The sequence below is a fragment of the Pundamilia nyererei genome, unplaced genomic scaffold (genome assembly GCF_000239375.1).
Source record: "Pundamilia nyererei isolate P.nyererei 1_Seehausen unplaced genomic scaffold, PunNye1.0 scaffold00143, whole genome shotgun sequence".
In the NCBI taxonomy this organism is placed as follows: domain Eukaryota; kingdom Metazoa; phylum Chordata; class Actinopteri; order Cichliformes; family Cichlidae; genus Pundamilia; species Pundamilia nyererei.
This window is the reverse complement of record NW_005187544.1, coordinates 935,117-951,264: the sequence shown is the minus strand read 5'-3', so window position 1 is coordinate 951,264 and position 16,148 is coordinate 935,117. Positions and strand designations below refer to the sequence as shown.

General features: G+C 38.0%; 1 protein-coding gene across 1 annotated transcript in view; it reads right to left on the bottom strand.

Annotated features, from left to right (window-relative positions):
- LOC102194467 (protein kinase C-binding protein NELL1) overlaps window positions 1–16,148 on the bottom strand; it is a 304,806-nt gene that overhangs the window by 257,945 nt on the left and 30,713 nt on the right. Inside the window, exon 3 of the mRNA XM_005744402.1 lies at window positions 7,107–7,257. Coding sequence (XP_005744459.1) covers window positions 7,107–7,257 — 151 coding nt within the window. The remainder of the gene's footprint in view (window positions 1–7,106; window positions 7,258–16,148) is intronic.

Below are 16,148 nucleotides of genomic sequence, written 5' to 3'. Positions count from 1 at the left end.
ACAATAAGTTGAGGGCTTTCCTCAGCTATTTTTAGGTGAGATTAAAAAAGAGATTAATTAGATCAATTAATTAAAAATCATAATTAATTAATCTCTATTTTTTTTAATCTCTTGACAGCACTAATTTTAACACAACGTACGAAAACAAAATGAACAACATTAACATTTTTCTTCCAATAATAGAGATTGAAGTCATGAGGTGGATAACAGTCAATGTGGGTATTGGTACAACTGTCTTATAAAAGAAATCTTCCATTGCCTTTGGGTTTAGGCAGGGTTTTTCTATTCTACACATGACCTGTACTTTTACTAAGGCACGGGAGACTGAAATGTTCACCTTTACACCTGTGCAAAGGAACTTTGTAAGCAAGGAATTTTAAAATATCCATAAATATGCTGACTTCTGTTAAAACGTTTGACAGACGTCAGCATCTAAAAATCGTGGAGAGCCAATTTATCGCTCCCGTGTTCAAGTAACTGCTGATATAAATAGAATTCAGCAGTGGGCCAGGCATTTTCTGCATCCAGCTTCCCTGCACTCACCAACATTCATAAACTTTTACCAGGAAGCCAAGCTTAACAAGTCCCTCTTCTTCCCCAGCATGTTTCTTCAAAGAGAAGAACCTGTGAGTGCTTATGAAGTGAGGCACTGAGGGAGAGGCAGACCTGTAGAGTGACAAAAGGGCAAGCAGATGAACAGAGCAGCTGCAGGAGAATGGCTGAGCATCTTTGAGTGCACTGGTGGGAAGAGCAGTGGAGAGACCAGGCTTTGAGTTACTTCATCACAGAGCTATTGCCACTTGCTGACAATAAGAGCGTTACTGGTACCCAGAAAACTGCTGTCTAGGCAGAAATGGGATTCTTTTGTTCTATTCAGTCTAGTGGAGCAGCAATAAACCTTTCTCCCCATTCCCCAGTGCTGGGTGCAAGAAAAAAAAAACAACTTTTTCTGCTTTAACACAGGGCACCGAGAAATGCTTGCATTCAGAAGACGTTTTACCTTTGAGGATGAGGACAGCGAAGGAGGAGAGGAGGGGCGAGAGAAAGGATATTATCATATCAGGAAAGCAGAGTTAGCAGAGTCAGTGGGAGGGAGGAAAGACAGGACCGTTTGATTGTGCAGGGAGAAAGATGAAGAAGGAAAGACAGAGCGATAAAGAAGGAATGTCTGATTGGATTTGGCTGAGCCGTAGAGCTACAGTGGCTGTGTGTTAGGTGGCTGAATGGGAGACTTGTGTTATAATGGGAAAGAATGGCCATCGGCGGAGGGCTAATAGGGCCTTCAGAGAGGATTCAGAGGTTCAGAACAAATCCTCAGTCACAATGGAGCACAGGTCTGCACCAAGCCAGTCAAGGCTGCGCCCATCTCACCAAATTTAATTACGCTCACAGTGTGGCGGTCTCTCTCCGAAAACAACTAGTCTCAAAATAACTTCATCCTGCTGTGGCTTAGCTGGGCTAGATTTGCATCTAAATCTCTCTCTTGCAATACCTCACAATGCACAATATATGAAGAAAAATGACTGAAAGTCAGTTAAACGGTTTGGTGGTAGTGGTGAAGAAACATTTATAATTATACTATGTCTGAATGTTACATAATGAGTTTCATCCAAAATTACAGGAATGAAAGTCTTGCTAATGTTAGCTGTATGGTAATACTATCTAGCTACATAGGCATGCTTTAAAGGCATAAAGCCCTGGATGGCCTTAAATTTTCTTCTTTTAAATTTGGACAAAACTGGAGTTATTGTACTTTAAGTCCCTAAAAACCTCAGAAACATTGTGTTTAACCAGGCACTTTCTCTGAATGGCATTACCTCGTCTTCCTTGGAGTCATTTTTGACCAGAATATGCCCTTCAACATGCAAATGAAACAAATATGTACGACTGCTTTCTTTCATCTGTGCAAAATTGCCAAAATTACAAAATCTCTCTAGGATGCTGAAAAGTCACTCTACAATCACAGTAAGGTATTCTGAAAAGCCTTCAGTTGACCTACACTGTTACAAAAAACATCTTAAAAAAAACGGTAATATTCCGGCAGCTGGGGCGCCAAAATACTACCGTAAAATAACAGAAAATAACTCCCTCATAAAAATACGGTTATTTCCAGTAATGACAATACAGTTTGTTGCGCTAATTTTAGATGGGATCTTGCCCTTTCAAGTGATTTTAAACATTAAATTAGGAACATGTTAATGTGATTAAACAATGAAATTATCTATAAATAGGAAAAAAAAACAAATCTTAAAAAAACAGTAATATTCCGGCAGCTTGGGCGCCAAAATACTACCGTAAAATAACAGAAAATAACTTTCTCATGAAAATACAGTCATTTTCAGTAATGAAAATAGAGTTTGTTGCGCTAATTTTACATGGGATTCTGCCTTTTCCAAGTGCTTTTAGACATTAAATTAGGAACATTTTAACGTGATCAAACAATGAAATTACCTATAAACAAGGTCAATGAATGTGGCAATATGAATCACAATACGTAAATGTACAGAAATATACAGTTAACAGTTGGTTTAAATAATAATGGATTGCATGCCCTGGGACAGACTGACAGAGGCGAGGCTGCGTATCGCACCATCGGCCCCTCTGGCCATCACCAGTAGGCGAAGAGTCTTAACCACGGACACAATACCGAGAGTGTCCGAGCCGGGGCTCGAACGGCAATCTTCTGATCACAAGGCAAACTGCCAACTCTTGAGCCACGATCGCCCTAAATTGCAATGATAATAATACTTATGTGATGTAACACAAGCTTATATGAATCATGTTATATACTTTTCCATAGCATTACATTTGAATTCAACAGTTCAATCTTTCAAATAACAGACAGGTATTTGTGAAATCATGATACATTTGTGAATGTATTTTAACAATCTAAATATGCATATGTACATTTAATAATCATGACAATTATGTTTTATTACATTGCAGTGATTTAACGTTAATTTACATTTGAAATGTGAAATCACAGTCTATTTACATAATATACTTTTATATTAGGATTTTTTCCTACAGTCCAGCCATACCCGTGACCTTGTGGTTGTTAGTTCACATTCATTGGCGGATGCTTAGCGTCATGTTATTATGTGTCCCAACATCCAATGGCATGTCACATTGTTTTCATGGCCACACCCTCACCCCAGGTGCAGAGGCCTATTTCTGTTCAGGAATGTTGTGAATACTTTGAGATTTATATTACTTGCAATTCCTACCTCTACATTTATTTTTTACAATATATAATTAGCACAGCGTGGCTGTGCAATGTTTTATATATATTTTTTTGTTTTTATTCCTATTAATTATATTTTCACTTCTTACCTCTGAATTATTGAATCAGACCTAGATGACATGAAATTTTCAACAAAATTATAATTCAAATACTCCTTTAATTATTGATTATCCTCATTAATTTTCGACCATTTTATATATTTTTCCTTAGTGTTACATTTGAATTTAACAGATCATTCTCTCACATAATAGACAAATATTCGTGAAATTATGATACATTTCTGAATGTATTTTTACAATTTAAATATGCATATGTACAAAAAAATATATTTAAAAAACAAGTAAATTGTGTTTTACTATATTTACAATGATGTTATGTTATCTTACCTTTGACATGTAAAATCACAGTCTACTTATGTACATTTAATGATATTCTAGAAAGACAGTACAAAACTGTAAAATATACAGTGAGATACTTTAACATTACTATTTTTTGGAACAGTGTAATATGCTGCATTCAGAATGCTGACAGGGACTAGAAACAGAGCTTAACTCTCCCATATTGGCCTCTCTCTTCATTGGTTCCCTATTTCATCCAGAATCAAATATAAATCCTTTTTCTAACATACAAGGTCTTAAGTAATCAGGACCCATCTTATTTTACAGACACGATAGTATCATATCGTTAGCTTCATAGCATAAGTGCCTAAGTCATTTTTTGGTCAAATTGAGATTTTTGCCTAACTTTACTCCCCTACCACTGCTGCATCATCCTGTCCGTCTGCCTATGTCATCACAAAAAAATGACTTAGGCACTTATGCTATGAAGCTAACGATATCATCCTAGTAGAGCTCTTTGTTCTCAGACTTCAGGCTTACTTGAGGTTCCTAGGGTATTTAAAAGTAGAATGGGAGGCACCTCTTCTGTGGAACCAGCTCCCAGATTGGATTCAGGAAAAATACACCCTCTCTACTTTTAATATTAGGCTCAAAACCTCCTTTTTTGATAAAGCTTATAGTTAGGGCTGGATCAAGGGACCCCTAAGCATCTCTTAGTTTTACTGTTATAGGCTTAGGCTGCTGGGGGCCTTCCCATGATGCATTGAGCACTTCTGTTCCACTCCCATCCTTTCACTCCACGCATGTTTATACACTAGAACTGTGTGGCATTAAATTTCTCCCATAGTTCATGTTTTGTCCTGTCTCCCTATGGTCTCTTCTCTCATCTGTTTTCCCCTTAACTCCCAACCGGCAGATAGCTGCAGCCTTCCTGGTTCTGCTGGAGCTCTTTCTAACACTGCAGGTACTGTACTTAAGGTGCTATTCAATATAACACACTTTAAGCGACTACTGTTATGACTTGGCACTAAATAAAACTGAATTGAACTGAACTGAAATTTTTAAGAAATCTGTATAATGCCTGCCTGATCTGTTTCTGTCCAGAAGCAGTATCTTCGTTACTGTGTAATAAAGTGTGTTCATGGATCTCACTGTGAACAGACAATTCAAAATCCGACAAAGACATAGAGGTAATGCACAATGAAACACATCTGACTTAAAGTAGGTTTTGACTAAATCCAACTAAACCTTAAACACAGCACTAGAAGACATGGAATAGTAAAAAAGTCATGAATAAGGTGAAATGGATGTGGAAGGAACAGTGAAAGCTAGTATTGAAATAGAGGTTTGGGAATACAGACCACCTGGCAACTTTTGATGCCAATAATCAATTATGTACTTTAGTGTTTGGGTTGGAAGACTGTTCTAAATCTGGTAAAACAACACATATGTGTAAATGCAGTTACAACATTAGTTCTTGGTGGGACAGCCCTATCCTGAACATTTTTAGAGCAATATACACTATAAGTGGCTTAGCAATTAGTATATCTAATTGGGTGTGTTTGAGTGTGGCTGAGGGCCTTTAATGCAACATTTGCTTAGTCCCAGCACTCCTCAGGGCTACATATGTTGCATAGAGCATGTCATTGTGCCTGAAGGAGGAGGGCAGTACAGTCATCTGGCCGCATTTAGCTTTGCTTGCTGTTGTTCGGCCAACCCACTGTGCAGCAATTATGCCTGAAGGTAATGTGAGAAAAAAAGTAAGAGAGAGAGAGAAGAAGAGGGACTAAAAAGGAACTCTAAGGGTCACCTTTAAAGCACAGTAGGGGGCAGCGCATTTCTCTTCAGGTGTGGATCATATACAGTACTACGTGCTTGAAGAAATAAGTACACGGGCACTGACATACACTGCAATATACTTAGGCTGAGTACTCAAAAAAGATGTCCTGAAGAACTCATTCTTTACTTCCATGCATAAAAACTTTAAACCAAAGCTTATCTCATCAGCCAATTTAAGATCATGTTGCCTATATGGAAAGGAATTCATTGAATGGATGCAATATCTTGGGTTAACATGAATGAAACATTTAATGTTGTAACCATTAAAAATAGAACTTAAATGCTTGGACCTCACAATTATTGAAGCAGTGTGGGATACTGGGGGATACTAAGACAGAAAAGAACAAAAGGCAGACAACATCCAAAGAAGAACTTTAAATATCCTTCAAGAAGCCTGGAGAACTATTCCAGACAATTCCTATTTAAGGAAATTAAAGTAAAGCTCAACCAAAGAGAGTGCAGGCAGTGTGAAAGAATAAAGGTGTTAGGACTGTACAACTTCTGTTTTCCCCTGTATACTGTATTTTCATGTATGTTTATGCATATTTTTACAAAAATCACTACATCAATGTGGGACAGCTGTGGATCATCTGGAAGAGTGGGTCGTCTACCAGTTGCAGGATGAATCCCCAGCTCATGTCATAATTTCTCTAGGCAAGATACTGATCCTAAGTTTTTTTTACCAAATATCTTGAGGATCACACATACACTGCTTTTTTGAAAAGATTAGAACTGGGTAAATGAGACTTTCACTAGAGCTTAAAACTAAAAAGAAAGCCACTTTATAAGTACCAGTCAATTTTCCTAGCAAAATATAAAGAAACGGGACACGGCTCAAGACCTTTGCATAGCACTGTACATCTATTAAAACTTTTCAGCAACTGTATGTCTTGTTTCCCTTGCTTTAGAGGACCAGCTCAACTTCACTCTCCCATTGTGTGCAATTTTGCCCTCGTATTGATCCTCAGCAAGAAATGATAATTTCTACCTCACATGCTCACTTGGACGACATGTTTTACAGAACTTTAAGGCTTTTACCTTTAGAGCACAGGAGGAAAATCATTGTCGCCTGCCCTTTACAAACAACTCATAGCTTCTCTGGGGGCCACAGGGTGATCTCACTGCTGCCACTCACTGATATCTTACATCGGCTTCAGGGACAAACCTTACAATCCACTGCCAGGAATTCATTAACAACTAAGAAGCCATTAGAAATATTCCCACATTTTGTCAAGAAAAACAATCAGCTTTTTCCCATACTGGTAGTTCACAGCAGCTCAATTACAAGGCCATATGTTCCATGTTTGTATATGGTTGTTTATACAGCATTGTGTGAAAGAAGGGGTTTGGGGATTTTTTTGGGATTTTTCTATTTCTTTATACCTCACAGTGATCTTATGAACACTGAACACGGAACGTTATCTTTCTGCCCATAGTGTACTGGTTGAAGGGCTCTATTATTCCAGTGACTGGCCTGCCATCATGCTCTGGCTTACACTGGTAATGCTGTAATAGTACACTGCTCTTTAATTTACTCATCAACAGCCTTCTGCAAACAGCTAAGAGTAAGATGATAAATCCAGTCTAGGTTTAATTTAAAACGAGCACGCTCTGTACTCCATGGAAGAAAAGTTATACAGAAAAGCAGCCATGGGCCAAAATGAAGAGGATTACAGCTGGATTACCTGTGTTCTGACTCGTGGATGGAGAATATGACTCCTGACGTGGAGGACTTCTGCTGGATGGAGGCCAAGAAGGTAAACTCACTTTTACTCCTGAACAGCTGTACCACTTTTTCTGTGATGTGTGCTGGGGCGTGAACTGCTCTCCCAACATCTGAAGGAATAAAATGAAATGGAAAGAAATCATGAGCTTGTATCAACTCTTTTCACATGCGATGTGCTGTCTGCCTCCTCCGTGCACACTTGGCAAAAGCGCAAGCAACATATTAAGTGAGCTAATCACACATGGCGAAACACAAAGTAACACCTTTACACTTTGAAATATCTCTGAAACTGCTTTGGCAGTTCTGTCTGGCAAAAAATAAATAAAAAATCTGTTGATGCCAGCAGGCTTCATCCACAGATTCATACGCATGCTTAGACAGCAAACTTTGCATAGATGTGTGTGTGCGTCTGTGATATAAAAGAACTTTATGTTCCCTTAAAGACAGAAAGATAAAGGAGAACCAGCAAAGATCAAGATTTTCCCTTGGCATATCCACTTGCATTCGGGTAGCGCTCTTCCCTACAAGTTCATAGTTTGAATAAATATAACTATAATAATTTCTAATCTCGGTCTCATAGTAATTGTGATTTAAACTTATTCATGTAAGTTTAAATCATAGTCTATTTTATCCCTAAATAACAGCTGTACCGAAGGGGAGAAAACCTAAGTGCAAAAACATGATCAGTTACAAAAAAGTCAAGAACATGTCAGCACGCCTTAAACTCTTCAATAGACTCTTATAGCTATCGTACATCAAGGATTTCACATATTAGCACTGTTAGCGTGGGGATATAGTCACTGACCTACCAACATTTTAAATGCTGCATTTGCAAAAAGGACTGAACTCTCTGTTTTATCATTAACACATTAACATTGTTGGTAGATTTCAAACACTGAGTTATTTGCAGCTTTATACTGTTTTAAGCAGCAGTACATTTTATTGTATGTAAAATTATTGGAACTCTAAACAACACTGGGTTTAGAGACACTAAGCTACTAGCAGCTATAGCTTATTGTAGAATTAGCAAGTCTGAACCTGTAATAAAAATCAAAAACATCAAAATGGGACACTGCCAGGATCCAAATCATTTTTATTTGGCAGAGTCAGGCACACTGGTCTTCACACTTTAGACACTGAATTCCACCTGGAAAAGCAAACAGTGTCAAGTTTTAAGAAAGCTGTTGTGTGTTCACATCTTAGTGTGCAGCATCTGGCTTTGTCCTTGCTTGTAGTTTTTGTATTTGTTGTTTATAGAAATAAACCTAAATATATATGTCTAATGAGGTTCACTATAGTCAAAAGAAGATTCATATTCTGTCTGCAGTCATTCACCTTTAATAATAATAATAATAATAATGGATTGCATTTATATAGCGCTTTTTCGGGACCCCTCAAAGCGCTTTACAATTCCACTATTCATTCACTCTCACATTCATACACTGGTGAAGGCAGCTACAGTTGTAGCCACAGCTGCCCTGCCTTTAGTGGCACAGCTTTGTGCCACCAAAGATAAATGACAGACCCCCTTTCTTTTTAGAACAAAACATGAAGCAGCAGCAACACAGTAACAACAGCAAGAAGGGGTGGGTTGCAAAGCAGCTTGTAGAAATACAATATCTGAGGCACACTAAAACAGCTTCAACACCTAGTCCTATCTGCTATCGGGATGTGTAGAAGGGTTGGTTCTGAGAATTTCTTAAATTTCTGGTCTCCCTGAACTAATACTAGGCATATTCTCAATGTGCCTGCTGATATGTTCACATTTCAGTCACATGCTTTTCATTGTTATCTCCCTTAAAAGTCAGCTTTGAAACTCTCCTGGTGTGGCATTAGGATGCACTGCCTTAAAGTTAATTACTAGCTATGTAAATCTATCTTGGTGGTAAAATAGTTAAGCTGTGTTGTTTAAAAACGGAGCATTAAAATTGTGAATTAAGTATCACATATTATATTCCTCTGCTCCAATGGGCACGTTCAATATTCTGTTAGTAAAAAATGTGTCCTTTCATCATTTCAAGGCCAACATTGCAAGTCAAAACAATAGCTAAATCCCTTAGTGGCCAGCTTCACTGACCTCTCAAGCTAAAACAAGCCCATATATTACCTTAACTTAAAGGACTTCTCAAAGGACTCCCTGACTGGTCTTTGGTGCGGCTTCAGAGCGTAGTGGAATGGTGATGTCATGACTCGTGAATGAAGGAGCAGCCGAAAGCAGCTTTACTTTACTTTGGCATCAGATATCTGTGTTTTGATGCTTTTTACGGACATAATACCGAGGACCAACACCACATTAGGCAGGGCTGGCTGTAATATTTTGCTTAGTATATCTGAATACAGGTAAGAAACCCAAAAAGAAGATAATCACAGTGATAAATCTGAATGTGAGATTGCCATGGTTCCACATTCCCAGTTGTAGTCAGCTGACAGACAGCCCAGTGGGGAGGAGCGCATGGTTGTCTCAGCACATGGCTTTTAAACCTCCCCAGGGTGACAGTGGCCTCCCTGAACTCGCACTTAGCCTCCTCACCATCACAGCCCTGTTAAGAGAGAGCTACCCGCACCCCTCCAGTTCGATATGCAGGCTCCCTGAACAGATTCAGTCATTAGATCACCATTTCAAATTTATGCAGACTGCACTGTTTTTAAGATGTGAAGATACCGTTAGATTTCATGTTTTTCTTTCCTTCACTTGACAGACAAGTAAAATCCTAACTCATAAAGAAAGCAGCTGTAGTAAGTCACATTCGCGCTCCTCATAGCTATGATCAATACCAGCAAATTGTCGTAATGAGTGCCACTCAATACAAACAGCAAACAAACCAAAGCAGACACTTTTTCTTGTGCAAATGAGTTTGACTGCAAATGAGAATGAGAGTTAACAGTAGTTTATCTTCAGTGATGAACACTTTCTCCAAAGCAGTAACAGTGGACATGCTTCAGCTTGCATGTTAAGCAGCAGGCACAGTTTTAGCTTTAATATAGCAGGCATGGCATGGAACACATATTCGGTAGCTACAGCTACAATAATCATGAAATCATGAAATGTAAGTTGTTATGACATTTTGCTTCAACTCTTTTAGCTTGTTCTCTTAATCTCCAGTCTTCATTACTTACTTTCTTACCTGACAGTCTTTTGACTTTCATCTGTCAGGTTGGAGGCCTGGTCTCTTTCTTCTCTTTAGCTTTTTAGCTAAAGTTTTCCCTAAAAGTTAGGATGCTACGTAATCAAATATTACTGTATTTTGACATGTCAAGAAAGATCTTCACAGACTTTTTAAACACAAGTTACTTTTCACAAAAACATAACCTAAGCTGTGTTTTTCTCAAATTTAAAAAGATTTTTCTCAACATAAAATTTCTATGCACTTTAAAAATATGTTAATAAAATAATTTATGAGACAGTATACTTAGCGTGCTCCGTCCAGTGTAGCAGGAAAACTGCTCTGGATATCAACACTATTAATTATTAAGTATTTAGCATTTTTTCATTTTAGCTCGTTTGTAGCTAAAGATCAGTTTGATTCTTGAAATTTTCTCAAATTAAATGAGGGGATGACAACCATTCAACATCTTTTTTGTTTTGTATTTTTTGTAGACTGAATTTATTTTTAAGGGAAAAGGCCAGCTACATTACAAAACAAGTTTAATGATCTAATGCAAATAGATAGCGGTAGATAAGATTTTGTCATTCAGGAAGAAAAGATATTCTGACTTCTATTAGCTTTGTGACACTTTGCTCATATGAGTAGGCCTGCTTTGCAAATTGCCATCTCAGTCATCACATTATCATACCAAGTCTTCACTCATCCATTTCCACTGAGCACACAGTTGACAGCAGTTAAAAACTGCCATCACCACATTTGCTTTCAAATCCTGGTTTACAGTTTCAATAGATTTTCATGACACACTGACGCTTTAAAGGCTGAAAAGGTATAATTTGCATTCAGCATTTCTGCAATACAATGCTTTTAAAATTTAAATGAATTAAATATAGTTTACATTTGCAAATATTCAACATTTAAATGCATATTAAACATTGAATTATAACAATTTTATAATTTGCTTTAAATCCCAGCTGCTTACATGTAGAGACGCCTGTGTAAAGACTGAACCACAAAATGCTAACTTTCACATTTACAGGTTTGACGTACCCTTCCCACACACACAGTCCAAAGATTTTAGCAAACGTCTCTCACTTAAAATGACAGTGAAAACCACAATTATAAAGAGTATCCAAACAATAAAAGCTGTCAGTGTTATAACGACTCGACAGTCGACTAATTATGATGGATCAATAGTATGCAAGGAGCAGAACTGAAGCGAGGAATTCTAGCAGTCTACCATATAGCAGTCTTGACAATGTAGACATAAACAAACCCATTTACAGTGACAGGGGGAGCAGGTAGACCAGGAAGGTTCGTCTCCCAGCAGACAAGATGAAGCTCAGTGTAGCAGGCAGGAGCCAGCTGTCAACCCCCCTTCCCTTTCAATTTTACAGCTCATCGCTTTAATCAGGAGCCTGGCGGGTCCTCCCCCAGCTTGGCTAAATCTTACAGATGGCCTCTTTAAGTGTCAGTGAGGAACAGGAGTTAAGGTGCAGCCCAGAGAGACTGTACACACCAAAGACACAGCCAGTCATGTCCATGTAGATTCCTGGCTGGCCAGATATGGAAAACCCATGTCACAGCCAGATAAGCACGTTACTGTACTATGTTCAACTCTTTGCCAAAGGCACAAAGTAGATCAGAGCAGAGTCCAAGAGGCCAGCAACAAGCAAGAAAGTCACACTTTGCTGTTCAGTGGGAGAAACATGAATATGCATCTGCATGTCAGCATGCTAGCGCTGCCTCCTAAACATTGCGTTCTCATACAAATACATTATCAGTTACATCTAGAGGGAAAAATACCTTTAATTTAAAAGACAATTAACTTCTATCCAAGTGGCTAGCGCTGACTCCAATCAGGGACCATTTTTAAAATCCGTTGGATCCAAGTATACTTGACGGGGATAAGTATCACAAAAATATGCAGGCAGAAATAGAAAGTTCTGGAGGTCAATTATTAACAATGTGTTCATTAATAAACAAAGACACAGCTAAATCATGAAGGCAAGGCAATTTTATTTGTATAGCACACTTTCAGCACAAGGCAATTCAACGTGCTTTACATGATTAAAATTAAAACACAGAAAAAAGAACATACATCACTTTAAAGGTTAAAATACAAAAAAACATTTACAAGAAAGCATTTACAATAAAACAATAATCAACAAGCAAGTAAAAAGCCATAATAAGATCAGTTACTCATAAGCAAGTCTAAATAAGTAAGTTTTAATTTTAGACTTAAAAGACTTCAGTGTCTCTGCAGCTTTGCATTCTCCCGATAATGTGTTCCAGATGTGAGGAGCATAGAAACTAAAAGCTGCTTCTCCATGTTTAGTTCTGGTTCTAGGGACAGTCAGTAAACTAGAGCTGGAGGACCTGACCAGTAATGACTTTAGAACTGGGGTAATGTGCTCTATTTTCTATTTTCTTGGTTCTAGTGAGAACACGAGCAGCAGCATTCTGGATCAGCTGCAGTTGTCTGATTGATTTTTTTAGGTAAACCTGTGAAGATACTGTTACAGTAATCAAGGCGACTGCAGATAAATACACAGATGAGATTTTCTAGGTCAGTCCTTTAATCCTAGAAATGTTCCTCAGGTGATAAAAGGCTGGCTTTGTTATTACTTTTATGTGGCCCTGGAGGTTCAAGTCTGGATCCATTATTACACCTAGATTTCTGGCCCAGTCAGCAGTCTCTAGTTGGACCAGTTTAAGCTGATTACTGATATTTAGTCGATCTTTTTTGGGTCCAAAGATAAGTACTTCAGCTTTGTTTTTGTTCAGTTGAAGAAAATTATGAGACATCCAGTTGTTAATTTGCTCCATGCATTTATTAAGAGTTTGGATAGGTTCAACATCACCTGGTGACATTGAGATATAAAATTGAGTATTATCTGCATAATTGTGGTAGTTAGTATTATTGGTGGTTATAATCTGGCTTAATGGTAGCATGTTAATGCTAAATAAGAGGGGCCCTAGGATGGAGCCCTGGGGGACCCCGCATGCGATTTCTATATTTTGTGATGAGAATTGGCTAATTGACACATAGAAGTTCCTGTTCTTAAGGTAGGATTTGAACCAACCGAGTGCCGTACCAGAGAGTCCGACCCAGTTCTCTCGACGTTCCAGTAATATATCACGATCAACAGTGTCAAACGTCGCACTAAGGTCCAATAGTACCAATACTGTGGATTTACCACGGTCAGTATTTATACGGATGTCATTGAACACTTTGACAAGGGCTGTCTCGGTGTCGTGGTGCCTACAAAAACCAGATTGATAAATATCAAAGCGGTTGTTCATTGTGAGAAAGCTGTTTAACTGCTGGAAAACAGCTTTTTCAATAATTTTACAGATAAATGGGAGATTGGAAATTGGTCTGTAGTTTTGCATTAGCGTACTGTCTAGGTTCTTCTTCTTTAATATTGGTTTGATAACTGCTGTTTTAAGGCTTTGGGAAAAACACCTGATAGGAGGGATGCGTTATTTGGATCAGATCCTCCCTGATGGCTGGGAGGACCTTTTTAAGAAAACCTGTTGGTAAGCTATCCAAGCAGCAGGTGGCAGAGCTTAGATTCTCAATAATTTTATCAAGACTTGATTGATTTATTGTTTGGAAATTTTCTCTGCATGGGTGTTGATTGGGCTTAACGTCAATAATGACTAGCATTCTACAACAAAATTAGCAGGTCTAAAAAGGACCAGACCCTAACGAGGGTTCATAAGCACAGGTTGTAGTTCTCTCCAGATACAGGGCAGTGGATAATTAGAGCAAGTAAGAGGAAGTTGATATCGTCTCGATCAAAGAATTTGACAAGGACTGTGTCCTTGTAGGCTGAAACAGTTATTCTCAGAGCACACGATTTATCCAGAGGTTGGATTGCAAACTATGCCACCCTAAAAACCTGAAATCTACATGTAATAGTTTACCTGATGTGTAGAGGGAGATTATTTACAGTGAGGTCCTGACCCATACATGTATTAATTAAGTTGCCATTGCACATACATAAACGTCTGCACTGCCCCCCCAATGCCATGTCAGATTGATGTCTGATCTGATGTCGTCAGCCGTTTCCACGTCCAAACTCCTCTTCAGGTCAAGTCAAACAAACACTGCAGCATTACAGAGAGTTAAAAACTGTCTAAATTCTTTCATCTTGAATAAAATGATCAGTGTGGCTGCTCTATCAGGTGTAACAATACAGTTTAGCATCCAGACATCCATGACAACAGGGTTTATGAAGTTTAACAGAGTTAGAAGTTTGTAGAGGGGTAATTCATCCACAATATGAGGTTAGTTATTAATATACTGTTGCAATGGTTTGGATTACTTGCTATGAAAAATTCCTGATTCTCCACTTCATGTACCCATTCAAATCTTTGTTAGCCTCAGAGTGATTATTTTCTGACCTGATCAAGTATTTGGTGGCTGCCAAAAGCTGAGCCACTTGGATGTAGTTACATCCTAAGGTTTAAAATTGAGCTTTAAAACGTGCTGCAGATGAATAGTGGTAATAAAAACCCAGAGAGGCTGACAGTGACTACTGACTATTTTTATGGGCTTGTTCAGATTAAATAGAACAAGATAAAAAGCATTAAAACATGTTGAAAAGAAAACAGCCTTAAAGAACCCAGTGTAGTTTGGACCCAGCCACAAGGTTCATTCGTCATCACTAAACAACTGGCTAACTGTACAGAAAGAAAAAAAAACCCTCCTACTCCCTATAATGACAAATGCAACACACATCTGACTTGCATCTTGCATTGGGATTCTTGCCTCTTCCTCTGCTGCTTCATGTCCAGTTTGCTCTGTTTTATCAAATTACCAGTAATGCATGTAATTTTGAGATGAAACTAAACAATCTGATGAGACAGTCAGAATTCTAAGAGGGAACATCCTGACAAGAAAGTGATCATTCGAAGAACGTCCAGAATTTTAAGAACCAGGTGAGATTTCTGAGATGAAAATATGAATCTTGACATAACAGGGAGAATTCTGTGTATTATTACTCCAAATATAACATGAGAATTTTCAGACAAAAATTAGTATTCTAATAAGACAATCAGAATTCTAAGAGGCAGCATTCTGAGAAGGAAGTGAAAATTCTGAGGAAAAGCCCAGAATAGAATTCTGAGGACAAAGTGAGTAATCTGATATAAAAATCAGAACTTTGAGGTAAAAGTCAGAATTCTTTGTGCCAATAATCCAAGGATTCTGAGATCCGGGTAAGAATTCTGAGAAAAAAAGATAATTTTTTGTGTCAATATTCCAAGAATAACATGACAATTCTGAAAAGATAGAATTCTGAGGCAAAAGTTAGTCTTCCGATGAGACAGTTAGAATTCTAAGAGATGTAATTCCAACAAGAAAGTGAAAATGAGGTTTACCTTTACCTGAGGTAAAGTCTAGAACTGGGTGAGAATTCTGAGATAAAAATCTGAATTCTGAGTTAATTTTGTGTCAACAAGAATAATGTGAGAATTGCATATGCAATAAGACCAGCCATAAAAATATCTGTGTCCTCATCTTAGAGGTGCAAAACTGAAACTGCATCTCTTCAGTGATTCCCAGCAGTAGCTTTTTAACTCCTAAAGAGAGTTTTGCACTAACACAAACAGCAAGAAAATGTGGCTCTCACTTTTATATTAATTTTTAATTTTCACTCCTGGTTTGGTTCAAGCACAGAAGCACTGCGTGAGTAGAGTGGAAAAAGACAAGAATTTGGTCTTTGGCTGATCCTTGTTCTTTGGCTACACGCATCTTAAGCAAGGACGACAAGCTCTTGAAAGCCTACAAGTGTGAGCAAAAACAATAAAAACTATTGTTGATTTAGCCCCCACAGTTTCACTGATCCCAAGGATATATAGTCGAAAGTCTGTCTTTTTTTTTTTTT